We start from the raw sequence: 26,905 nt of genomic DNA on the forward strand, positions 1-26,905 counted from the left end.
GCCCGACAGAACCACATCCGACCCCAAGCCCGACCCGGCCCGAGTCCTTCCATTTTTCCCCGTGCCTGACCCAACCCGACCATCAGTTAACTTACCTTCTGTTTTTCACTTTGTTGCTGATCTGCACAAGCTAAAAATAACTGTAACAAAACCACCTTTTTAGTCCAAAAGTTAAATTAACATTGGAGCCATTTACCTGTGATAGAGTGTGTCCGACCCGGCCCGACCCGAGCCCGAGCCTGAGTGCCGGACTCGGAAATGCAACCCGACCCGACCCGAACCCGACACATGTCATCAGGTCCCATCGGGTTCGGGTCGGGCAGCAGGTCTTTAGTTGTGATCTGGAACGCGCTGCCTGAAAGGACAGTGGAAGCAGATTCAATAGTAACTTTCAAAAGGGAATCGGATAAATAATTAAAAAGGGAAAATTTGTAGGGATATGGGGGAAAGAGCAGAGGAGTGGGGCTAATTGGATAGCTCTTTCAAAGAGCCAGCACAGGCACAATGGGCCGAATGGCCACTTTCTGCGCTCTGAGTTTAAGATTCTTCAAATTAGGGCCGTTTCGTGCCTGGAGCCCATTCCCAACGAGACCATCAGTTGAAAGTGTCCTAAATTCACTTCACACTGGTCTCATACAGCCATCAGACACAGGATTGTGTAACTAGCACCATCACAGGTACAGTGCAGCAACCAGCCATTCAGCCCATCTTATCGGGTGTCAGGACTAGCTCCTTGGCTGGATCTATCTACTCTAATCCCATGGCCATTCGTTCCCTGCCTCCTTTTATATCCTTCCTTTTCAAGTACTTAACCTATTTCATTTTAAATGATGTTACAATCTCCGCTTCAATGGTCTTGTGATAACACAATTCATATATCCACCAGCACGGACACGATGGGCTGAATAGTTTCCTTCAGTGCTGTCAGAGTCTATGAATAACCATGTGTGTGCAAACATTATCTTCTCACTTCCCCGTTTGTTCTTCTATTGACAATCCTCAATCTGAGCCCCTGTGTTACCAATTCACCAACCAGTGGAAATACTCTCTCACTGTTTAACAAAGAACAAAGAACAGTACAGCACAGGAACAGGCCATTCGGCCCTCCAAGCCTGCGCCGATCTTGATGCCTGCCTAAACTAAAACCTTCTGTATTTCCAGGGATCGTATCCCTCTATTCCCATCCTATTCATGTATTTGTCAAGATGCCTCTTAAACGTGGCTATCGTATCTGCTTCCACCACCTCCCCCGGCAACAAGTTCCAGGCACTCACCACCCTCTGTGTAAAGAACTTGCCTCGCACATCCCCTCTAAACTTTGCCCCTCGCACCTAAAACCTATGCCCCCTAGTAACTGACTCTTCCACCCTGGGAAAAAGCTTCTGACTATCCACTCTGTCCATGCCGCTCATAACTTTGTAAACCTCTATCATGTCGCCCCTCCACCTCCGTCGTTCCAGTGGAAACAATCCGAGTTTTTCCAACCTCTCCTCATAGCTAATGCCCTCTAGACCAGACAACATCCTGGGAAACCTCTTCTGTACCCTCTCCAAAGCCTCCACGTCCTTCTGGTAGTGTGGCGACCAGAATTGCACGCAATATTCTAAGTGTGGCCTAACTAAGGTTCTGTACAGCTGCAACATGACTTGCCAATTTTTATACTCTATGCCCCGACCGATGAAGGCAAGCATGCCGTATGCCTTCTTGACTACCTTATCCACCTGCGTTGCCACTTTCAGTGACCTGTGGACCTGTACGCCCAGATCCCTCTGCCTGTCAATACTCTGAAGGGTTCTGTCATTTACTGTATACTTCCCACCTGCATTAGACCTTCCAAAATGCATTACCTCACATTTGTCCGGATTGAACTCCATCTGCCATTTCTCCGCCCAAGTCTCCAACCGATCTATATCCTGCTGTATCCTCTGACAATCCTCATCACTGTCCGCAACTCCACCAACCTTTGTGTCGTCCGCAAACTTACTAATCAGACCAGCTACATTTTGCTCCAAATCATTTATATATACTACAAACAGCAAAGGTCCCAGCACTGATCCCTGCGGAACACCACTAGTCACAGCCCTCCATTCAGAAAAGCACCCTTCCACTGCTACCCTCTGTCTTCTATGACCGAGCCAGTTCTGTATCCATCTTGCCAGCTCACCTCTGATCCCGTATGACTTCACCTTTTGTACCAGTCTGCCATGAGGGACCTTGTCAAAGGCTTTACTGAAGTCCATATAGATAACATCCACTGTCCTACCTTCATCAATCATCTTCGTCACTTCCTCAAAAAACTCAATCAAGTTAGTGAGACACGACCTCCCCTTCACAAAACCATGCTGTCTCTCGCTAATAAGTCCATTTGTTTCCAAATGGGAGTAAATCCTGTCCCGAAGAATCCTCTTTAATAATTTCCCTACCACCGACGTAAGACTCTCCGGCCTGTAATTTCCTGGATTTTCCTTGCTACCCTTCTTAAACAAAGGAACAACATTGGCTATTCTCCAGTCCTCTGGGACCTCACCTGTAGCCAATGAGGATACAAAGATTTCTGTCAAGGCACCAGCAATTTCCTCCCTTGCCTCCCTCAGTATTCTGGGGTAGATCCCATCAGGCCCTGGGCACTTATCTACCTTAATGTTTTACAAGACGCCCAACACCTCCTCCTTTTGATAGCGACATGACCCAGACTATCTACCCTCCCTTCCCTAGGCTCATCATCCACCAAGTCCTTGTGAAATTTTTCATTGTTTCGAGATAAAACATTTTCAGGTTTCTTAAGACGAACACAACTTTTTGAACCAGTGCTTTTTTAAAAGAAAATTCTCTTTATTGGGCTGTTCATTTAAATACGACAGCAAAATCCAGTAATCAGCAAAAACAAAAAACAACTGCAGTTAAAGAGTTAATTTAACGTACTGCAGCAATTCAAAATCTCATTTGAAAAGTCTTACATTTCTCTAGCCCTATAGCATTTTACAATGAATTTCTTTTCTTTTGTAGTGTAGGAAATGCAGCAGCCAATTTGCACACAGCAAGATCCCACAAGCAGCAATTTGATAATGACCAGATAATTTGTTTTAGTGATATTGATTGAGGGATAAATATTGGTCCAGGACACCTGGGAAAACTATGTTCATCTTTGAAAAAGTAACCATGGGATCTTTTACCTGAGAGGGCGGGCAGGGCCTCAGTTTAATGTTCTTTTTTATTCATTCGGGGGATGTGGGCATCGTTGGCTAGGCCAGCATTTATTGCCCATCCCTAATTGCCTTTGCAAAGGTGGTGGTGAGCTGCCTTCTTGAAGGCTGCTGTCATTGGGGTGCATGTACACCAACAGTGCTGTTAGGAAGGGAGTTCCAGGATTTTGACCCAGGGACAGTGAAGGAATATAGTTCCAAGTCAGGATGGTGTGTGGCTTGGAGGGGAACTTGCATATGGTGGTGTTCCCATGCATCTGCTGCCCTTGTCCTTCTAGGGGGTAGAGGTCGTAGGTTTGGAAGGTGCTGTCTAAGGAGCCTTGATGAGTTGCTGCAGTGCATATTGTAGATGGTACACACTGCTGACACTGTGCGCTAGTGGTGGAGGGAGTGAATGTTGAAGGTGGTGGATGGGGTGCCAATCAAGAGGGTTACTTTGTCCTGGATGGTGTCGAGCTTCTTGAGTGTTGTTGGAGCTGCAGCCATCCAGGCAAGTGGAGAGTATTCCATCACACTCCTGACTTGTGCTTTGTAGATGGCGGACAGGCTATGGAGATCCGTAGAATTCCCAGCCTCTGACCTGCTCTTATAACCACAGCATTTAATGTGGCTGGTCCATTTCAGTTTCTGGTCAATGGTGATCCCCAGGGTATTGATAGTGGTAAATTCAGTGATGGTAATGCCACTGAACATCAAAGGGGAGATATCTCATTCAAAAGGCGGCACCTCTGACAGTGCAGCAGTCTTTCAGTACTGCACTGGGAGATTCAGTCTAGATTTTGTGCTCAAGTCTCTGGGGTGGGACTTGAACCTCGGGGAGAGAGTGTTACCCATTGAGGCACAGCCAGCACAGTGTAGAGATTCAGTCGGTATTAGTGTATGTTAACACTGTCAGAAAATATCATTCTGGCTCTGATCATAAGGTCTAAAAGCTTTAATAACTGTGCAAAGGACTCTTTTAAAAATGCAAAAGCAAATCTGACCCTTTTGCCTGAGAAACCAGTGCCATTGTATTTGCTGGCCTCTGCTGTCCTCTGGTGGAGATTAATAGAATTGCAAGTCTTTCATCTCACACAGTTTGTTCTCCGTAACTAGTAATAGTTGATGAAAGAAATATGGGACTTTTGAGTGACTTACACAGATAGGTGGATCGATCATATTCCAGATTTATTTAGCATGTTATTAGAACCAAACATGTTTATAGCACAGGAGGTTGCCATTCACCCTATCATACCTGTGCTAGCTCTTTGGTAGAACAGTTCAAAACTAATCCAGTTGCCCTATACAGAGTCCTGTATATTTAAACCAGTGATCCTGGGATCATTCATGTCCACCTGAGGACAGACAGGGCCTCGATTTAACATCTCATCCAAAAGACAGCACCTCCAACACTCCCTCAGAAACTACACTGGAGTGTCAGTCTCTGAAGTTGGACTTGAACCCAGAACCTCCTGACTCAGAGGAGAGCGCTATCCCCTGAGCCACAGTATTGTAGGGATAGCCAAGGTGTCCTTGAAATTGCAATTGTAGCCTCGTGATCTCTTGGGACAATGCATGACAAGGCAGAAGGATCCCGAGAGAGGGGATAAAAACATCATTTCCCCTTTTCAATCCAAATATTCACCTCAGAAATGATAAGCCAGTCTATCTGATCTTCTGTCACCAACACTCGTACACATTCAATTGGTTCAGAGGTGCGGGTCGTAACGTTCTCCATTTCAAACTTTCCTGTGTTGAATGTGCCAAGTTGGCTGTAGGATTTGCAATTCTGATTGTTTTCTGGTCCCTTATCTCGGCCCACCTGCAGAATCCCAGAACGGAGAATGTCCCCTTTGTGTTCAGGCGATCCAGTCCAAATGCAGATTTTTATTATTTTAACCGGGTGCTCAAAGACGAGGAGGAAATAGTTTCCCTTCTTTGGGGACTTGCCCCAGAATTGGCCAGCTCCAAATCCGTAAGCCTTGCTGGGTAAGTGCTGATCATAAACTGGGATATCAGTGAGTACTGATGCAGGAGGGTTGTCAGGCAAACTGCCTGTAAACTCCCGGAACTCATCGTCCTTCAAATGGTTGTGCGTCCCTTTAAACGATGAGTAGGTGCCTATGTGTTGGAAGAGGGAAGGTTTAAATCTCATCTCGTTGGGTTGAGCCTTGGCCCTGTGGAAAAGTGCCAGCAGCCAGTCACAAGGCATTTCATCGTAAAACATCAGCAGGAACCTGGCCAGTTTGGGAAGGTCAGCACTGTGATAGAGCTTCCCAATGTAACCCAGCTTTGAGAAGGTTAAAGTTGTCCATGATGAACTCTTAGTCGAGTCGATAAATTTCTTCATAGAGGAGAGGAAGTTTTGAGCGGACAAAACGTCGTCCTCCAACATTAAGTAGTAATCGGATAGGTCAGAACAGAAGTTGACCAGGAAAGCATAATCCACGTTCTGCTTTGACCTGAACTGGACTCTCTCCTGAGCATCATTGTAATTTCTCTTGAGACCCTCCAATGTCGGGTAAATGTGCTTTGGACATCGGATGAGAAGTAGGTGCCCTGCACTGATGTGTGATGCAAATTTGTCTTTGACCTCTACAGCAGTCTTTAAGCTCCAGGACACATCAAATTCAGCGAGGTAAATTATCACCACCATCTGCTCCAGCTCTTCCAAGCTAGACTTCTCAAATATGGACCGGAGTGTGTCCATCAGGTAGTTTCCTCTTACTCGTCTGACTGATGAGATCCCTATTGACAAGTATTCTTGAGACAGCAAAAAAAAATTGCAAGTTTAAGGTAAAAGCCAGCAACACTCTAGTTTAGAAACTTCAGAAAGAAGGCACAAAGGGACAGAACTTGCTGGGAAATAACGGAGTGTTTAATGGCGTTCATTGTTATTAATGTGTAAACCGCCCGGCAATTTCTGACGCGGAAGATGCACGTCGGGCATTGCGAATCGTCACAACATACTGACCGATTTGCGTCAGTCTACTGTCAGCTAAAGCCTAGCTACCCGACCCGAACCCGACCAAACCTGACTACATGTGTTGGGTCGGGTCTGTATTCTGTGTCCAGCATTCGGGCTCGGGTCAGGTCGGGCTGGACTGTACTGTTTTGTTTCGTATTGTTTTCGTTTTAATCTACGATTTTTTTCTGTTTCATTAATATATTTGTTATTTTCGGGTCGGGTCGGGCATTTAAAAAGAAAAATAAAGGACTCGGGCCCGGGTCGAGTTCAGGTCAGGTCGGGTCGGGTCAGGTCGGGTTTTAATTTTATACCCGTGCCAGGCTTTACTGTCAGCCTTGTGAAAATGGATGCTCACCCTCAACTTCCCTGTGTGTTTCAAGAAGTTGTACATTATAATTACCCATTAAATGCACTACAGAAACATAGGACTGGTATTTAATAGAGTAGATTTATGTTCCTGTAATTCTATTCAACCTCTTTGTCCCAGAAAGAGAACTGAAACTGTTCAATCTAATTCCTGCAGGAAGTAAACTGATTATAGATCTTTAAAATTTAATTTCTTTAATTTTTTTAAATTAGTTTTCCTTTCTGTCTTTTTTTCTCTCTCAATTCAATCTTTCTTTCCCTCTCTTTATTTCTCTTTCTGGACCTGATTTGACTCGAATTTACCCGATTTCCTTCTCCATCGTTCCTCTGTTTCTTTCTCAATCCTTCATTCTCATTGGTTATGGAGACAAGACTGTTGCTCCCATCATTCACTGAGGTTCCAGATACCCAATTGCCTTCCCCACTCACATTACCAGCAAGCTGCAGGGCAAAAATCATTTTGAACTGAAGGATGCATGAAAAGTCTAACTAATGGGGTGTGTCACAAGATGCCCCTGACCTCCCAACCCCAGCAAAATCTGGGCCAATGTTACCTGCAGGTCAGAAAATGTTGCAAAAATAGTGAAAGCTTTAAGTTCCACATATCTTGGTTTCAACTCATCCAGAATTCTGCTGCCTGTATCCTAACTCACATCAAGTCCTGTTGACCCATCACCTCTGTGCTCACTGACCCATGTAGACTCCCAGTCTGGGAACGCTGCAATATTAAAATTCTCATCCTCATGTTCAAAAGCCTCCATGGTCTTGCCCCTGTCTCCTTCTGTAACGTAGTGGCTGGAGCAGACGACAGATATAGGGAGGGGCGAGGCTGTGGAGGGATTTGCAAACAAAGATCAGAATTTATTTTGAAATCGAGGCATTGCCAGACTGGAAGCTAATGTAGGTCAGCGAGCACAGTGGGGATGAGTGAATGGGAGCTAAGATATAATCAGCAAGCACTAGGATGAGCTGAAGTTCATATAGGATGGAAGATGGGAAGCTGGTCAGGATACAGTGTTGGTAGTCCAGGGAAGGAATGGACTTAATGCTCCAATTGTCTATCCTTATTCCGGTCCCACACATAGTTTTTGCCTCCTTCAAAAACTATCAGAGTGGAAAAATTGGGAACGAGATATTGACCAATGTTTCAGGACTGCGTACAGAATGTGTACAGGGACATTGAGCTGATGGGGACCAGATGTGGCGTAGTGATTTTGTTACTGGAGTAGCAATTCAAAACATAGACTAAATAATTCAGATAACATAAATTCAAATCCCACCGTAGGCAATTTGAGTTCAGTCTTTTAAAAAAAAAACCTGGGATCAGTAAGAATGATCAAGAAGCTGCTAGATTGTTGTCGAAACCAAATTAGTTCACTAATATCTTTAGGGAAGGAAACTCTCCGTCCTTACCCAGTCTGGGCCGATACGTGACTCCAGTCCCACACTAATATAGCTGACTCTGAAATGGCCTTGTAAAGCACTGGGTGATACCAGAGATGAACAATAAAAGATGGCCTTCTAGGTGATGCCACCATCCTGAGAATGAAACAAAAGGTAGAATGTGTTTGTTGGAGGGCTTGAAGGAAAGGAGCCTTAAATTCCATCCTCCGGGAGACAGGAAGTTGATGGTGAAGAGGAAAGTGTTGGGCCTCCAGTGCCAGGGTGATGCAGTTTACAGATGGTGAAAGTAAGGGGGAAATGGACTGGAGAAATCTAACCTGCATTCATGTTGGGCTGTATCTTAGATTAAATAAAGCCTAAAAAGTAACTGGACAAGAGAAATAAAATTCCCCATGAAAATTCTGCATACTTACTTCTACTTTTAGGAACAGTCCCTGCTAAATACAAGTAAGAAACATTCAAAGGTTTGGAAAACTCAATCTCCTCTGGGTTCCGCCATTGTTGTTTCGAAATTTTCACCATTTCTCTGCTTTTATTTTGTTCATTCCAAATAACGTCCTGAAATTGAAGCATTGTGAAGAAAATGGAAATGCGTAAGAGCCAAATTTTGTTGCAGAATGATATTTCCAATGTTTAAAAAAAACACTTGCTAAAACCAGGATAAAGCTGGAATCCTGGAGCATTTATATGGAAAGTCTTGAATTTCTACAGCTTTCTACCCTTTCATAACCTCAGGACCTCCCAAAGCGTTTTACAATCAATGAAGCACTTTAAGTGTAGTCACCGTTGTAATGTAGCAGCTAATTTGCGCACAGCAAGCTCCCACAAACAGCAAACTCATAATGACCAGATAATCTGTTTTTGTGATGTTCGACGAGATTAATATTGACAGGACTCTCGGAGGAAACTCTCCTGGCCACCTGTGAAATAGTGTCATGGGGTCTTTTATGGCCACCTGAGAGAGGAGACAGGACCACAGTTCGATGTGTCATCTGAAAAACAGCACCTCCAACAGTGCCGCACTCGCTCCGTACTGCACTGGGAGTGTCAGCCTGGATTCTGGGCTGAAGTCTCTGGAGTGGAGTTTGAACCCACAATCGTCTGACTCACAGGCAAGCGTGCTACCCACAGAACCACAACCGACACTAAACCAGAATGACTACCGTCTGCTTTGTGCGTCAGCCCTTTGCCAATTGTTGTTTGGCAGAGTTGTCTTTGTTTGATTTCCAAACCTGTTTTCTTTCTCTAAGTGTTTGTAAGATATTCTGAAGCCCTGTTTGTACAGTATAAATCTCTCCCTCTGATTTCATACACTATCTAACCTGCCAGTCTCAATAATACATCGGACGGCAAGGAGACAAAGAGGAAAAGTTGTAGAAGGAATAACTCTACATTTCTGGCAGTAGGAATACATATTCCTGGAAGTTTCAGCATAGGGCATTCCATTTTCAGCCTTTTTCTCACCATCTCCAATAGTTTTGTAATTTTTAAACAAAACAGCCCAAAGAAAATGAAAAAAAGCACAAAGTTCAAGATGTTGATTCCCCTGTCTTTTCCCGCCTCTGTACTTGCTTAAAACCGGTTACATCTCGAACATTTCCAGTTCTGATGGAAGGTCACTGAAACGTTAACTCTGCTTCTCTCTCCACAGATGCTGCCAGACCTGCCGAGTATTTCCAGCATTTTCTGTTTTTATTCCAGATTTCCAGTATATGCAGTATTTTGCTTTTGTTATTCAGGAATGGGGACTCACACATCCCATGGTTTTCCTACCATCTTACCAAAATACTGACAGGCAGAAATCTGAATTCTCAATGCAAACTCCTTCACGTGCAAAATTCATAGAATCATACAGCACAGAAGGAGGCCTTTCGGCCCATCATGTCTGTGCTGGCTCTTTGAACGAGCTATCCAGTTAGTCCTATTCCCCCCCCTGCTCTTTACTCATAGCCCAGCAAATTTCTTTCCTTTTCAAGTATCTCTCAAGGTTCTCCGAGCTCTCCACCACTGGGTCTGTTGCAGACTAGTTGATAGCGATTGTAATTAGGAACCTACTGACCCTGCTCTGACCTACTTGTGACTCCAGCCCCACTTGATGTAATTGATTACAGAGATAGTCCACATCAAAAAAGACAGATATAGTGGAAAGGATTCAGAGAACGACAATGAAAATTACTATGGATATTATTGAATGCTGCCCTTGGTCGAGGTAACATTCTCGCCTCAGAAGTTTATCCTTTATTAATTCTGTTTCCATTGATTCCCTGCAGCATCCTGTTAAAAAAATCACTGACCTTTATTTGTCTTTTAACCTCTTAAATGTCTCTATTTTAAAGAACCCGAGTCTCCTCATTACTAAAACTTCTTATCCTTGATGTCATCTTATTGAATCTCTTCTGTGCCGTTTCCATAGTCTCAACATTCTGCCTATTATGGTCTGTTGTGGAGCTGCACGTAACTCAGCCTGGGAGATGGATCCACACTGAACACAAGACAGGATACAGTTCCCCATTTGGGCGCAACAGGATAGTGTAACAGAACACCACCGTTTTTTATCCTCTCTTCCGATTCGAAAATATTCCTTGATATGTTTAGCAACTGTAACCTGGTGCAGTTCTATTAATGCAGCAGAAAACAGGCTCCTCCACAAAATTAAACATTTTTGACAAGGGTAGGCAGTGAGTAATCAAACTGAAAATCACTGACAAAAGAACTACACTGAACCATCGAATAGTTTCATTGGTGTACCCTAGTTAGTTTCCTAGTGAGTTAAATATTTTGAGTCATAGTGGCGTATGAGGCCATTCAGTCCATCAATTCCATGCTGGCTCTCTGTAGAGCAATCCAGTCACTCTCACTCCCCCACTCTTTCCCTGTAGTCCTGCAAGTTTATTTCTCTCAAGTGCCCATTCAATTTCCTTTTAAAATCATTCATTATCGCCGCTTCCACCACCCTCATGGGCAGCGAGTACCAGCTCATTACCACTCACTGCATTAGCAAATTCTTCCTCACATCCCCCCCTGTATCTCTTGCCCAAAAGTCCTTGTACGATCAGCTAATGGCAGCAGCATTGCGATGCCTACTTTATCTAAACTTTCCATAATCTTGTACACTGCGATGGGCAATCCACCACCGACACACAGTGGCAGCAGTGTGTACCATCTACAAGATACACGGCAGCAACTCGCCAAGCCTCCTAAGACAGCACCTTCCAAACCCACAACCTCTACCACCTAGAAGGACAAGGGCAGCAGATGCATGGGAACATCACCACCTGAAAGTTCCCCTCCAAGTCACACACCATCCTGACTTGGAACTATATCACCGTTCCTTCACTGTCATTGGGTCAAAATCCTGGAACTCCCTTCCTAACAGCACTGTGGGTGTACCTACCCCACATGGACTGCAGTGGTTCATGAAGGCAGCTCACCACCACCTTCTCAAGGGCAATTAGGGATGGATAATGAATGTTGGCCTAGCCAGCAATGCCCACATCCCATGAATGAATGTAAATAAAAACACCTCTATCAATCTCCCCTCGATCTCATTTGCTCCAAGGAGAGCAACCCCAGCTTCTCCAACCTAACCTTGTAGCTAAAATCCTCCATCCCCAGAACCATTCTGGTAAATCTCCTCTGCAGCCTCTCAAGGATCCTCACATCCTTCCTAAAGTGTGTTGACCAGAACTGGATGCAATCCTGCAGTTGGGGCCTAACCAGAGCTTTATAAAGGTTCAGCATAACTGCCCTGCTTTTGAACTCAATACCTCTATTTATGAAACCCAAGATTTTGTCACGGAACACTTTTAAAACTTATACAAAAGCAAAATACTGTGGATGCCAGAAATCTGAAATAAAGAAAAATAAAGACTTACAATTATTTGTGCTTTTCACAAAACTGGATGTCACAAAATGCTTTACAGCCGATGAAGTACTTCTGAAGTGTAGTCACCGTTGTAGGAAACGTGGCAGCCAACTTGCGCACAGAAAGCTCCCACAAACAGCAATGTGATAATGACCAGACAATCGGTTTTTGTGCTGTTGATTGAGGGATAAATATTCCAGGACAGTGGGGAGAACCCCCCCTGCTCTTTGACGAAATAGTACCACGGGATCTTTTACATCCACCCGAGTAGGCAGATGGGGCCTTGGTTTCACATCCCATCGAAAGACAGCACCACCAATAGTGCAGCACTCCCCCAGTATTACACTGGAGTGTCAGCCTTGATATTTGCAAGAATAACACAAGTGGAAGTGGTTTTGGGTGTAACTCACTTGTGCTTCAAATTCCCCCAATCTTTTGCGTGGGTTCGACTGATTTTGCCCTGATTGAGTTGTTTAGTAATGCAAACCCGACCCCAAAGCATTTATATTTTCACTAGCACATCTCCTGTGTTGTTGCTCAAATTGAATCAGAGATTGCATTGTTAACAAGGAAGGGTGGGTTGATGGTGAGGCTGCAGTTGGCAGGGGTCAGCAGGGATGGGTTTTGGGGGGGGGGGGGGGGTGGAAGTGGAGAACACACATAATTTATGGGCGGCACAGTGGTTAGCACCTGGCGCAGTGGTTAGCACCGCAGCCTCACAGCTCCAGCGACCCGGGTTCAACTCTGGGTACTGCCTGTGTGGAGTTTGCAAGTTCTCCCTGTGTCTGCGTGGGTTTCCTCCGGGTGCTCCGGTTTCCTCCCACAGCCAAAAGACTTGCAGGTTGATAGGTAAATTGACCATTATAAATTGCCCCTAGTATAGGTAGGTGGTAGGGAAACATAGGGACAGGTGAGGATGTGGTAGGAATATGGGATTAGTGTAGGATTAGTATAAATGGGTGGTTAATGGTCGGCACAGACTTGGTGGGCTGAAGGGCCTGTTTCAGTGCTGTATCTCTAAATCAAAAATCAAATAATTTGTGAAAGAATTTTCTCAAAGGACAGACATAGTGGAAAAAAAAATCTCTCAGCCTCTCCTCACTGTTTTTATGTGACTTCATGTATTAAGATCTGTTCAGCCTGAAAAGGCTTTGCGTTTTAAGTGAATGGTGTAGTTTTAAAAAAAAATTTATTCATGGGATGTGGGCATCGCTGGCCAGGCCAGCATTTGTCGCCCATCCCTAATTGCCCTCGAGAAGGTGGTGGTGAGCTGCCTTCTTGAACCGCTGCAGCCCAGTGTGAAGGTACACCCCCAGTGCTGTTAAGGAGGGAGTTCCAGGATTTTGACCCAGCGACAGTGAAGGAACGGCGATGTAGTTCCAAGTCAGGATGATGTGTGGCTTGGAGAGGCTTGCAGGTGGTGCTGTTTCCGTGTGTCTTTAAACACACCTTTTCGACTTAAAGTATTTTAATTACTGTTTTTTTTGGATCACTGAAAGCTGGGTGCCACCTGTCAAGCCCTGACTCACTCTGGGAAAGTAGCTAGATCGCTGTCACAAGGCAGCGCTGGATTAATTTGTGATGCATTGGCACCATACTTCTGTCATTAGGGTATTCTGGTTCTGCACTTAGTGTTAGATATCCAGGCACAGGGTATGGGTTAGAAATTGGACTGAAATGGTAACATTCGGGCTGTTGTACAGAGTTTTAAGATGGCTGTTGCATTTTTTAAATTTGCACTAGGTAGAGGTTTCTAAAATCACAATTCTCACTGATGATGTTTTGAAGTTTTATTTTTTAACATGAGCCAAGTTTCCATTTCTCTCTTTATTTCAGATTTCCAGCAACTCCAGTATTTTACTCCGGTGTTCCTTTTAAATGTGTCTTTTTTTGTATCGGATATTTATTCGGACACTTGTGGTTCAAACAGGCCTTGGTGAGGTCACACCTGAAACATTGTGTGCAGTTTTGGTCTCCTTATCTGAGGAAGGATGTTCTTGCTATAGAGGGAGTGCAGCGAAGGTTTACCAGACTAATTCCTGGGATGGCGGGACTGACGTATGAGGAGAGATTGAGTCGGTTCGGATTATATTCGCTGGAGTTCAGAAGAGCGAGGGGGGATCTCATGGAAACCTATAAAACTCTAACAGGACTTGACAGGGTAGATGCAGGAAGGATGTTCCCGATGATGGGGGAGTCCAGAACTAGGGGTCATAGTCTAAGGATACCGTGTAAACCTTTCAGGACTGGGATGAGGAGAAATTACTTCACCCAGAGAGTAGTGAGCCTGTGGAATTCACTACCACAGAAAGCAGTTGAGGCCAAAACAGTGTATGTTTTCAAGAAGGAGTTAGATATAGCTCTTGGGTCTAAAGGGATCAAAGGATATGGGGGGAAAGTGGGAACAGGTTACTGAGTTGGATGATCAGTCATGATCACAATGTATGGTGGAACAGGCTCGAAGGACCGAATGGTCTACTCCTGCTCCTATTTTCTATATGATTGGTGAGACCAAAGGAGTTTGACTTAATGGGCCGTTATTTTGTATAATTTCTGCTGAATTTGCTCCCCGCATGTTGTTCGATCATCGGAACAGCCTCCAGCTGTTGCCAGGAGAACTCAAGACCGGGCATCCCATAACTTGTCTTGTGACACTGCTGATTGGTCATTACATTTAGCTGAATCAACGTTCAGCACCTACCGTGAACGTACTTTGCACACAGATTATAGAAAATCAAAAGGGTGAAGATCTAAAATAGAGAAATAATGTTGCAGAGATATTCCTATTGAGGGATTAAAGGATTAAGTCACAGGACAAGGGCATACAAAATGTTCATGGTGATTATTCATTGACTGGGTGACTTGTCAAGGGACTCGAGTGGGTGGATGCTGGGAGGGTGTTTCTTCTGGTTGGGAAATCAGGCTCAACATCTCAGGATCGAGGGTTGTCCGTTTAGGACTGAGATGAGGAGAAATTTCTTCACTCAAAGGGTTGTGAACCTTTGGAATTTTCTATCCCAGAGGGGTGTGGATGCTCAGTCATTGAGTATATTCAAGATTGAGATCAAGAGAGTTTTGGATACTAGGAGAATCCAGGGATGTGGGGATAGTGCGGGAAGGTGGAGTTGAGCTTACTGAATGCTCAAAGGCCAAATAGCCTATTGTAGCTCTTGCTTCTTATGTTCTTATGTTAGGGACAGTCATGGAAGTTATGGTTTTGTTTGCAGGAGGAGGAGGGGTCTATTTTTTTATTCATTCATGGGATGTGAATGTCACTGGCAAGGCCAGAATTTATTGTCCATCCCTAATTGCCCTTGAGAAGGTGGTGGTGAGCTGTCTTCTTGAACTGCTGCAGTCCTTGGGGTGTAGGTGCACCCACAGTGCTGTTAAGGAGGGAGTTCCAGGATTTTGAACCAGCGACAGTGAAGGAACAGCAATATAGTTCCAAGTCAGGATGGTGTGTGGCTTGGAGGAGAACTTACAGGTGGTGGTGTTCCCATGCATCTGCTGCCCTTGTCCTTCTAGGTGGTAGAGTGGTTTTTATACTAGCTTCCCAAACCAAACCAAACTACTTCAAGGAGATCTCTTTTTTTCATGTAGGAATTTAACAGTAAGGTCCAAAGTGAAACATTAGGAATTCTGTTAATCTAACAAGTCTAATTAAGCAAAGTGAGAAAAATAATCGTGGACAAAAGTACAAAGTCCAAGCACTAAAACAGAAAATGCTGAAATACTCAGCAGGTCAGGCAGCAGCTGTGGAGAGAAAAACGAGAGTTAACGTTTCAGGTCCATGTGACCTTTCATCAGAATTGGCAAAAGTTAGAAATGTAATCAGTTTTGAGCGAGTGAAAGGGGAGAGGGGGGGTGGGGGGTGTGGAAGAAGAACTAAGGGGAAGGTCTGTGATAGGGTGGTGAGCAGGACATCAAATTGAAAGAAAAGGTGCACAATGCTACAAAGAAGATTGGGGAAAAAATTTAGAAACCAGCAGAGGATGACTAAAAAATAAAGAGGGATGAAGTAGAGTATGAGAGTAAACTAGCAAGAAATATAAACATAGACAGTAAAAGCTTCTACAAATATATAAAAAGGAAGAGAGTAGCTAAAGCAAGTGTTGGCCTCTTGGAGGATGAGACTGGGGAATTAATAATGGGAAACAAAAAAATGGCAGAGACTTTGAACAAGTATTTTGTAACTGTCTTCACAGTAGAAGGGTCAAAAAGCAGCCCAAGAATAGCAGATCAAGAGGCAAAAGGGAGGGAGGAACTTAAATCACTATCAAGTACTAGGAAAACTAATGAGACTAAAGGCTGACAAGTCTCCTGGACTTGATGGCCTGCATCTGAGGGTCTTAAAAGAAGTGACTGCAGAGACAGTGGATGCATTGGTTGTAATCTTCCAAATTTCCATTGATTCTGTAAAAAGTCCCAACAGATTGGAAAACCACAAATGTAACACCTTCTATTGAAGAAAGTGTGTGTGTGGGGGTGGGGGGGGGGGGGGGGTGACAGAAAGCAGGAAACTACAGGCCAGTTAGCCTAAAGTCTGTCATTGAGAAAATGCTAGAATCCATTATTTAGGAAGTAATAGCAGGACATTTAGAAAATCATAATACAATCAGGCAGAGTCAACATAGTTTTATGAAAGGGAAATAGTGTTTGACAATTTTATTAGAGATCTTTGATGCAACAAGCAGGGTGGATAAAGGGCAACCAGTAGATGTAGTATATTTGGATTTCCAAAAGGCATTCGATAAGGTGCCACATAAAAGGTTACTACACAAGATAAGAGCTCATAGTGTTGGGGGTGATTTAGTCACATGAATAGAGGATTGGCTAACTAACAGGAAACAGAGAGTCGGGATAAATGGGTCATTTTCAGTTTGGCAAACTGTAACTAGTGGAGTGCCACAGGTATCAGTGCTGGGGCCTCAACTATTTATAATCTATATTAATGACTTGGATGAAGGGACCAAGTGTATCATAGTCAAATTTGTGAACAATACAAAGATAGGCTGGAAAGCAAGTTGTGAGGAGGACACAAAGTGTCTGCAATGAGATAGGTTAAGTGAGTGGGCAAAAATTTGGCAGATGGAGAATAATGTAAGAAAATGTGAGGTTGTTCACTTTGGCAAGAAGTATAGAAAAGCAGATTATTTACATGGAGAGAGATTGCAGAATTCTGCAGTAGAGAGAGATCTGGATGTCCTTGTACATGAATCACAAAAAAGTTAGCATGCAGGTACTTAGGAACATAGGAGCAGGAGTAGGCCATTCAGCCCATCGAGCCTGCTCTGCCATTCAATACGATCATGGCTGATCATCCACTTCAATGCCTTTTTCCATACAGCAAGTAATTAGGAAGGCAAATGGAATGTTAGCATTTATTGCAAGGGGGGTGGAGCACAAAAGTAGGAAAGTCTTTGTACAACTGTACAGGGCATGGGTGACACTGCACGTAGAGTACTGTATACAGCTTTGGTCTCCTTACTTAAAGAGGGATATACTTGCATTGGAAGCAGTTCAGAGAAGGTTCACTAGGCTGATTCCTGGGATGAACATACAAATATACAAATTAGGAGCAGGAGTAGGCCACTCGGCCCCTTGAGCCTGCTCCGCCATTCAACAAGATCTTGGCTGATCGGATTGTAACCTTGACTCCACATTCCTGATAACCTTTCACGATAACCTTTCACCCGGTTTCATACCACCAAGTCAAGGGGAGTCATAATGGGACAAGTAAAGCAACAAAAGATGTGTCTGGATGAGGGATACAGAAGAAGAAATAGGAGCAGGAGTAGGCCATTCAGCCCTTCGAGCTCCTCTGCCATTCAATGAGATCATGGCTGATCTACTTCAACACCATTTTACTGCTCTACCCCCGTATCCCTTGATGTTTTTAATATGTAGAAATCTGTCGATCTCATTCTTGAACATACTCAACAACTGAAGCCCCACAACCCTCTGGGGCAGAGAATTCCAAAGATTCACCACCCTCTGAGCGAAGAAATTCCTCCTCATCTCAGTCCTAAATGGACTGTCCCTTATTCGGAGACTGTGTCCCCTGGTTCTGGACTCCCCAGCTGAGGGGGGGCAGGGAAGATCCTTCCAGCATCTACCTCACTAGTTTACTCTCATATTCTATTTTCCCTTTCTTAATCCTTTTCTTGGTCCTCCTTTACAGAATTCTGAAATACTCCCAATCCTCAGGCTTCCCATTTTTTGGCAACTTTATTTGCCTCTTCCTTTGCTCTAATACAATCCTTGATTTCATTTGTTAGCCACAGTTGGAACACTTCTCTTGCTGGGTTTTTGTGCATTAAAGGAATTTTTTTTTTGTAATCTATGCATTTGTTCTGTAAATGTTAGCCATTGCCTGTCCACTGTCATACTTATTTTTACACAGTTTCCCAATCCACCATAGCCAATTTGCCCCTCATACCTTCATCGTTTCCTTGCTTAGATTTAAGACCCTGGTTTCTGATTGAACAACATCACTTTCAAAGGTAATGTAAAATTCTAATGTAAATGGCAGGATTGCAGACACAAAGTAAAGGATTAAAAAAGAAACAATGCAGGGGAGGGAGTGCGAGGAACCAAAAAAAGAAACAGCAAATAAAATACAAAAAACAAAAAAAGGTAGGCAGAGGTTATGATCTACAATTATTGAACTCAGTGTTGAGTCCAGAGGCTGTAAAGTGTCCGATCGAAAGATGAGGTGCTGTTCCTCGAGATTATGTTAATCTTCATTGGAACACTGGCAGCAGGCCCAGGACAGAAAGGTCAGAGTGGGAGCAAGGTAGAGAATTAAAATGACAAGCGACTGGAAGCTCGGGGTGGCGCTTGTGGGCTGAACTGTGGTGGTGAGCCGCCTTCTTGAACCGCTGCAGTCCATGGGAGGTAGGTATGCCCACAGTGCTGTTAGGAAGGGAGTTCCAGGATTTTGACCCAGTAACAATGAAGGAACAGCGATATAGTTCCAAGTAAGAATGGTGTGTGACTTGGAGGGGAACTTGCAGGTGGTGGTGTTCCCATGCATCTGCTGCCCTTGTCCTTCTAGGTGGTAGAGGTTGTGGGTTTGGAAGGTGCTGTCGAAGGAGCCTTGGTGAGTTGCTGCAGTGCATCTTGTAGATGGTACGCACTGCTGCCACTGTGCGTCGGTGGTGGAGGGAGTGAATGTTGAAGGTGGTGGAATGGGTACCAATCAAGCGGCCGCTTTGTCCTGGATGGTGTCGAGCTTCTTGAGTGTTGTCGGAACTGCACCCATCCAGGCTAGTGGAGAGAATTCCATCACACTCCTGACTTGTGCCTTGTAGATGGTGGACAGGCTTTGGGGAGTCAGGAGGTGAGTTACTCGCTGCAGAATTCCCAGCCTCTGACCTGCTCTTATTGCCACAGTATTTATGTGGCTGCTCCAGTTCAATATCTGGTCAATCATAACCCCCAGGATGTTGCAGGCCTGCCAACATTTGGCAAGCTTCAAATTGTAATGATCCATGGGATCAGCAGTGTGCCAAAGACACATGACCAGAATAGGTTAGATCCTATCGAGTCCACCCAAGATTTACAAGCAATGTACCCAGACCATTTCGACAAAGTGGGAGGTTTCAAAGGAGAAGCTGCCCTACAGGTGAGGGACAACATGTTTCCTTCAATAGATCAACCAAGGAAATAGAGCGACCAAGTCATGGACAAGCTGAAAACAGCTGGTTACTATGGAGAGGCAAAGAATCATCAGGCGTGTTCAACAGCACACAGATTGGTGCAGCTCGGTAACAGCTATAGTCAAACAGATAGCATCATCCGGGTGTGTTTGGACCCCAGATGGCCTAACAAGGTGTTGAAACACTGTCCTCACAAAATCCCCACATTAGAAGAGCTAAATCCAAAATTCGCAAAGTCCAAGTTTTTTTTTTGAAACAGATGCAAAGCAACACGAGTTGAGGGCTTTCAGGACTCCGTTTGGGCAATATTGCTTCTTGCACCTACCATTTGGCTTATCAGTAAGCTCGGATTTATTTCAGCAATGCATGGATCACATTACAGAGAATGTGCCAGGATGTGTATGTATTGCTGGTGATATTGAAGTTGTGGACACCACAAAAGAAGAATGTGACAGGAATTTACATATCCTGATATTTAACAGTGAGAAATGTGCCATAAACATGATACACATTAACTTCGTTGGCTCCTTTTATTATGACACAGGCATTAGATTGGATCCCAGCAAAGTAGAGGATATCCAGTTTATGCCAAGCTTGCAGGGTAAAGACTCTTCAGTCTCTTCAATTTCTTGGCTCCTTACATTTCAAACTTCTCCGAGAAGTGTTTAATTCTACGGGAACTCCTCAGATAGGAAACACCATTTCTGTGGCATAAGGAACACCAGCATGCACTCAATTTGTTGAAGAAGTCATTATCAGCGGATGCATGTTTATGATCCCAACAAAGGCACCATTCTCAAAGTAGATCCCTCGCTTGTTGCAAGACAGATATCTGATAGCTCTCGGTTCAAAAAGCTTATCCCCCCACACAGGCTAACTATTCGAATCTAGAAAGGGAAACACTAGCACTGGTGTTCAGAATCACAAGCTTTCACACTTATCTCTTCGGGAAACACTTTGTGGCCAAAACAGATCATGAGCCATTAGCGATGATCTGGCAGAAGCCACTCACAAGCACGCCTCCCTGGCTGCAAAGGCTGTTGATAAAAGTGCAAGAATATGACTGCGAGGCCAGATACAAGCCAGAGAATCTCATGGTGATCTCTGATGCTTCAAGCAGGTTACCTAATCGCAGAAAGTGCAAAGATGTTCCACTAGACGTCCAGGTTGACATCAAGCTAGAGGTTGTATTCCAGATCGATTTGATGCATTTTGGGCAGAAAAAAACGTGAAGAGTTACAGGAAGAAACATCAAAAGACTCAGTCTTGAAGATGCTATGGCAACTCATCATTGAAGGATGGTCCTGACAGCATCCAGGAGGTTCCTGCGGAGCTCAGAACTTTTTGGCTATAACGGGATGAATTGGGCATTTCTAGCAGTGTTATCTTCGAAGGCCAGCAGGTAAGCATGCAGGTGCAGCAGGCAGTTAAAAAGGCAAATGGTATGTTGGCCTTCACAGCGAGACGATTCGAGTACAGGAGCAAGGATGTCTTGCTGCAATTATACAAGGCCTTGGTGAGACCACATCTGGAATATTGTGTGCAGTTCTGGTCCCCTTATCTGAGGAAGGATGTTCTTGCTATAGAGGGAGTGCAGCGAAGGTTCACCAGACTGATTCCTGGGATGGCAGGACTGACGTATGAAGAGAGATTGGGTCGATTAGGCTTGTATTCACTAGAGTTCAGAAGAATGAGAGGGGATCTCATTGAAACCTACAAAATTCTAACAGGACTGGACAGACTAGATACAGGAAGGATGTTCTCGATGGTGGGGGAGTCCAGAATCAGGGGTCACAGTCTAAGGATAAGGGGTAAACCATTTAGGACTGAGATGAGGAGGGATTTCTTCACCCCGAGAGTGGCGAACCTGTGGAATTCTCTACTACAGAAAGCAGTTGGGGCCAAATCATTAAAAATATTCAAGAAAGAGTTAGATATAGCTCTTCGGGCTAAAGGGATCAAGGGATACGGGGAGAAAGCGGGAACAGGGTACTGAGTTTGGATGATCAGCTGTGATCGTACTGAATGGCAATGCAGGCTCGAAGGGCCAAAGGGCCTATTCCTGCTCCTATTTTTCGATGTTTCTGTGTAGTAATTCTGCAGACGTTTCGCTCTGACATCCTCTCTCAGTTACATATTGAGAAGTCTAGAAGACTTGCTCGGGAGACAGTCTATTGGCCGGGTATGAACATTGAGTGAGTGGTAAAGTCATGTGATGCTTGCCAGCAGCACCAACCATGGCAGCACGAAGACCCACTCCTTCCTCACGACATCTTGTCATGTCCTTGGTCAAGGATAGCTGCCGATGTCTTCACAATCAAAGGTGATGATAACTTGTTGGTCTTGGATTACTACTCTAAATTTCCAGTAGTCAAGGGACACTTCGAGCGCATAAATTTGCCAACATCATAAGTGCAATTTTCAGCTTGTTTGGTCCCCCAGAAGAGACAGTATCGGACAATGGTCCACAATATGTTGCCAAGCCATTCCAAGACATGCAGGAGATGGGGGTGTAAACCATGTCACTTCTTCACCTCATTACTCTCGGTCAAATGGCCTAGCAGAAAGAATGGCTCATACAGTCAAATCAACCCCTGGGCAGCACAGTGGCTAGCACCGCAGCCTCACAGCTCCAGCGACCCAGGTTCAGTTCTGGGTACTACCTGTGTGGAGTTTGCAAGTTCTCCCTGTGACTGCATGGGTTTCCTCCGGGTGCTCCGGTTTCCTCCCACAGTCAAAGACTTGCAGGTTGATAGGTAAATTGGCCATTGTAAAAATTGCCCCTAGTGTAGGTAGGTGGTAGGGGAATGGTGGGAATGTGGTAAGGAATATGGGATTAATGTAGGGTTAGTATAAATGGGTGGTTGTTGGTCTGCACAGACTCGGTGGGCCGAAGGACCTATTTCAGTGCTGTATCTCTCTATGATTTACTGATGGTAACGTGTCATAAAACAAGACAGGATCTACATATAGCCATGTTACATCTGAGGGTGACACCAATTAACACAGGGCTGCCATCCCCTGCTGAAATCATGTTTGGAAGACAGGTTAAGACAACACTTCCAAGTTACCATCTCATGAAATCCTCCTCAATACAAGACAGGCTCTTAGCAAAATAAGATAAGATGAAGACGATGCACTAAAGCACGTGGGTGTAAAACTCCCACCATTACAGATAGGGCAGAAAGTCAGGGTAATCCATCCACAAGAAAAAGTGAGGTTCCTGCAGAAGTGTCCAAAGTCTTTGATGAACCAAGAACTTATGAAGTAACCACCCCTAATGGAGCAGTGCTAAGAAGAAATTGGAGTGAGCTAAGAGAACTAGCTAACAACACTATGCCTGACAACCCTATTGCATCAAAGGAGAGTCACACTCAGAGAAAATGACCAGCTTAACAAGCAAGCACAGGATGACTGTCAGAATACACACAGAATCCAAGCAAAGAAAGCTGATAAGCTGAGTTCTCTATCAATTTACACTGACAAGATCAAGTTGAGTCAGTAGACCACCTGTTGTGTTCAGAGATGATTAACGAAAGAGAGTGCAGGGAGAGGCTTCACTTCAAAAAGAGTGCGGAGTGTGGGGAGAGGCTTCATTGAAAAGAGCGCGGAGTGTGGGGAGAGGCTTCATTGAAAAGAGCGCAGAGTGCGGGGAGAGGCTAGCCTAGCCTAGCCCCAGTATAGCCCCTAGCCTAGCCTCTCCAGTATACTATCCAGTTCAGTGCAATGAGCCCTTCAAAGAAAATTAAGTGTGACAACACAGGCAAGCAGGTAGGTGATTGGTTGAAGAAGCAGCTAGCTGTTTGGTGAGTATCTGGTAAGTGGTTACGGTTATTCAAATCCTTCCTTTTAAAATAGTAATGGAACTAGTGGTAAGCTTAATAAAATATATAAAAAGAGGAAAATAAAATAAATAATTGAATAAAATAATTAAGTAGTTAATTGAAACACATTAAGGATGGCAGGACAGGTGATGTGACACAGCTGCAGCATGTGGGACCTCCTGGGTGGGTGCCAGTGTGATCCAGGGCAAACATGCCTGCAGTAAGTGTTTGCGGCTCGAAGAGCTTCGGCTCAGAGTCATTGAACTGGAGTCCGAGCTGCAGACACATAAGGGAGGGGGAAGTTACATGGACACTTTGTACCAGGAGGAGGTCACACCCCTCAGGATAGAGTCTTCTGATTTGGTCAGTAGTCAGGGACAGGAGAGGGTGGCTACAGCTGAGGCAGGTAAGAGGTGCCAGAGGGCAGGAGTCTCAGCCTTTGCGATTGTCCAACAGGTTTTAGGTTCTTTCAGCTTGTTTGGATGAGAGTGAGGGCTGCAGGGTGGATGAGCAACCTGACCATGGTACAGGAAGCCATTCAAGTGGAAGGAGGAAAAAGGAATGTAGTGGTAGTAGGGGACAGTATAGTTAGGGGGGTTGACACTGTTCTCTGCAGCAAAGAGCGAGAGTCCAGACTGCTGTGCTGCCTGCCCGGTGCCAGGGTTCAGGACATCTGCTCAGAGCTGGAGAGGAACTTACAGTGGGAGGGGGAGGATCCAGTCGTCGTGGTCCATGTAGGTACCACTGACATAGGCAGGACAAGGAAAGAGGTTCTGCATAGTCAGTATGACGAATTAGGCACAAAATTAATAAATGGAACCTCAAAAAGGTAATAATCTCTGGATTATCTGAACCATGTGCAAATTGGCATTGGGCAAATAAGATTAGAGAAATTAATGTGTGGTTCAAAGACTGGTGTGGTAGAAGTGGGTTCCGGTTCGTGTGGCACTGGCACCAGTACTGGGGAAAGTGGTGGCTGTACCATTGGGATGGTCTACACCTGAATCGTGCTGGGTCCGGTATTCTAGCGAGTCGAATAACTAGGGAAGTGGAGAGGGTTTTAAACTGAATAGTGGGGGCAAGGGATGAAATTTGGGTAGATAGGTTAAATTAAAGAGTGGAGACAAGGCAAGAGAGAAAGGTATTAATATGGGAAATGATAAACAGACTATGACAGGAAAGGACAGAGCATACAAATCTAAGAGCAAATCAACAGATAAGGCTAGAGGTTACAAAAATAATAAAAAGGACAAAACTAAAGACTCTGTATCTGAATGCATGTAGCAAATAGAAATAAATAAGTATGATCTGATAGCCATTACAGAGACATGGCTGCAGGATGACCTGGATTGGGACCTGAATATTGAAGGGTACATGGCATTTAGGAAGGACAAGATGAAAGGAAAAGGTGGAGGGATGACTCTGTTAATTAATGATGGTATTAACACAATAGAGAAGGATGGCCTAAGTTCAGGAAACCAGGATGTAGGAGCAGTTTGGGTAGAGATGAGAAAACAAAGGCAAAAAGTCACTTGTTAGGTGGCCTGTACACCACTCCCACATTAACCACTCTGTAGGATAGAATATAAAGGAAGAAATAATGGCAGCCAGTCAGAAAGGTACGGTGATATTCATGGGGGATTTTAACCTACATATAGACTGGAAAAATTCAGATGGAAAGAGGTCGCCTAGCTGAGGAGTACATAGGATGTTTTCGGGATAATTTCTTGGAACAGTATGTTCTGGAGCCAACCAGACAGCAGACTATACTAGACCTGGTATGGTGCAACTAGATAGGATTAATTAATGACCTCATAGTTAAGGCGCCCCTAGGTAGCAGCAATCATAATATGACTGAATTTTACATTCAGTTTGAGGGAGAGAAGAGTGGGTCCAAGACCTGTATTTTAAACTAAAATAAGGGAAATTATGAGGGCATGAAAGCAGAGCTAGCTAAAGTAAACTGGTAAATTAGATTAAGGGATAGGTCAATAGAGACGCAGTCGCAGACATTTAAGGGGATATTTCAGAATACACAGAATAAATACATTCCAATGAGAAAGAAAAATTCCAAGGGTGGGACCCACCATCTGTGGTTAACTAAAACAGTTAAAGATAGGGCGGCACAGTGGTTAGTACCGCAGCCTCTCAGCTCCAGCGACCCGGGTTAATTTCTGGGTACAGCCTGTGCCGAGTTTGCAAGTTCTCCCTATGACCGCGTGGGTTTCCACCGGGTGCTCCAGTTTCCTCCCACAGCCAAAGACTTGCAGGTTGATAGGTAAATTGGCCATTGTAAATTGCCCCTAGTGTAGGTAGGTGGTAGGAAAATTGAGGGAAGGTGGGGATGTGATAGGAATACGCGATCAATGTAGGATTAGTATAAATGAGTGGTTGATGGTCGGCACAGACTCGGTGGGCCGAAGGGCTTGTTTCAGTGCTGTATCTAATAAATAAAAAAAATTAAAATATTCAAAGACTCTGCTTCCACCGCCTTTTGAGGAAGAGAGTTCCAAAGACTCACAACACTCAGAAAAAATTTCTCCTCGTCTCTGTCTTAAATGGGCGACCCCTTATTTTTAAACTGTGACCCCCCTAGTTCCAGATTCTCCCACAAGGATAAACATCTTTTCCACATCCACCCTGTCAAGATAACTTGCAATAGTGAGGTTGGTTGAGAGGTAAATATTGGCCAGGACATTGGGGAGAACCCCCCTGCTCTTTGAAATCGTGCCATTTATATAATTCTCTCCCTTGTTTTTCAAATCCCTCCTTGGCTGCTCCCTCTCTCTAGTCTCCTCCAGGTCTACAGCCTTCCAAGATCTGTGCACATCCATCTGAGAGGGCAGACAGGTCCTGGGTTTAATGTCTCATCCGAAAGACAGCACCACTGACAGTGCCGCACTCCCTCAGCACTGCACTGGAGTCTCAGCCTTGATTTTGTGCTCAGATCTTAGGAGTGGGACTTGAACCCACAACTTTATGACTCCGAGACAACAACATGACTGAGAAATAGAAGTTAATTCTCTCTTGACCCTCAGTGTTCGATGCACTGACTCACTTTTCTCTTTTCTGATAATGACTGACCTGTTGTGTGTTTTCAGCAATCCCTGTTCTAATTTCAAATCTTACTTTTCTACTTTTAATTGTTTAGCTGTTTTGAAAGCAAGCTGCGCTGGCTCTTTTTGTTGTGTTACCTTGATGTCCTTTCCTCTTACTTGCAAGCTGACTGCTCTCTTGACTTGTTGAGTGTTTATTCTGCAGTGGAGGATTACAATGACTGCCAGGAACAGGATGAGCCAACACAGATTCCTGCATCGAATACACCGGGTAAACAATCTCCTTTTCATTGCACCTTTCCAACCTCCTGAAAATGCACACACAATCACAGAAATATTTATAACCTTCCATTGGTTCTGTTGCAAGAGCAATCAATCAGTAATCAATCTATTATCGTCCAAGAACAAACTTTCATTTCTAAAGCGTCTTTCATATCCTCAGTAAGTCCCAAAGTGCTTCACAGCCAATGAAATACTTTTGAAATGTAGTCACTGTTGTAAAGTAGGAAATGAAACGGCCAATTTGTGCACAGTGAGATCCCACAATAGCTATGTGATAATGGGCAATCTGTTTTAGTG

General features: G+C 44.4%; 1 protein-coding gene across 3 annotated transcripts in view; it reads right to left on the bottom strand.

The window, feature by feature from the left end:
- Positions 1–2,873: 2,873 nt before the first annotated feature.
- The window catches only part of LOC137377358 (alpha-1,3-mannosyl-glycoprotein 4-beta-N-acetylglucosaminyltransferase C-like), a 56,778-nt gene continuing 32,746 nt past the window's right edge, over positions 2,874–26,905 (bottom strand). For 2 of the 3 annotated variants that reach the window (XM_068046954.1, XM_068046953.1), the window contains exons 3-5: positions 26,465–26,634; positions 8,334–8,478; positions 2,874–5,945 (exon numbers count right to left, since the gene is read on the bottom strand). In XM_068046954.1, coding sequence (XP_067903055.1) covers positions 4,798–5,945; positions 8,334–8,478; positions 26,465–26,617 — 1,446 coding nt within the window. In that variant the 5' untranslated portion in view covers positions 26,618–26,634 and the 3' untranslated portion in view covers positions 2,874–4,797. The remainder of the gene's footprint in view (positions 5,946–8,333; positions 8,479–26,464; positions 26,635–26,905) is intronic. The other variant, XM_068046955.1, reaches the window with a different exon arrangement.

This window comes from Heterodontus francisci, chromosome 14 (genome assembly GCF_036365525.1).
Source record: "Heterodontus francisci isolate sHetFra1 chromosome 14, sHetFra1.hap1, whole genome shotgun sequence".
Taxonomy (NCBI): Eukaryota; Metazoa; Chordata; class Chondrichthyes; order Heterodontiformes; family Heterodontidae; genus Heterodontus; species Heterodontus francisci.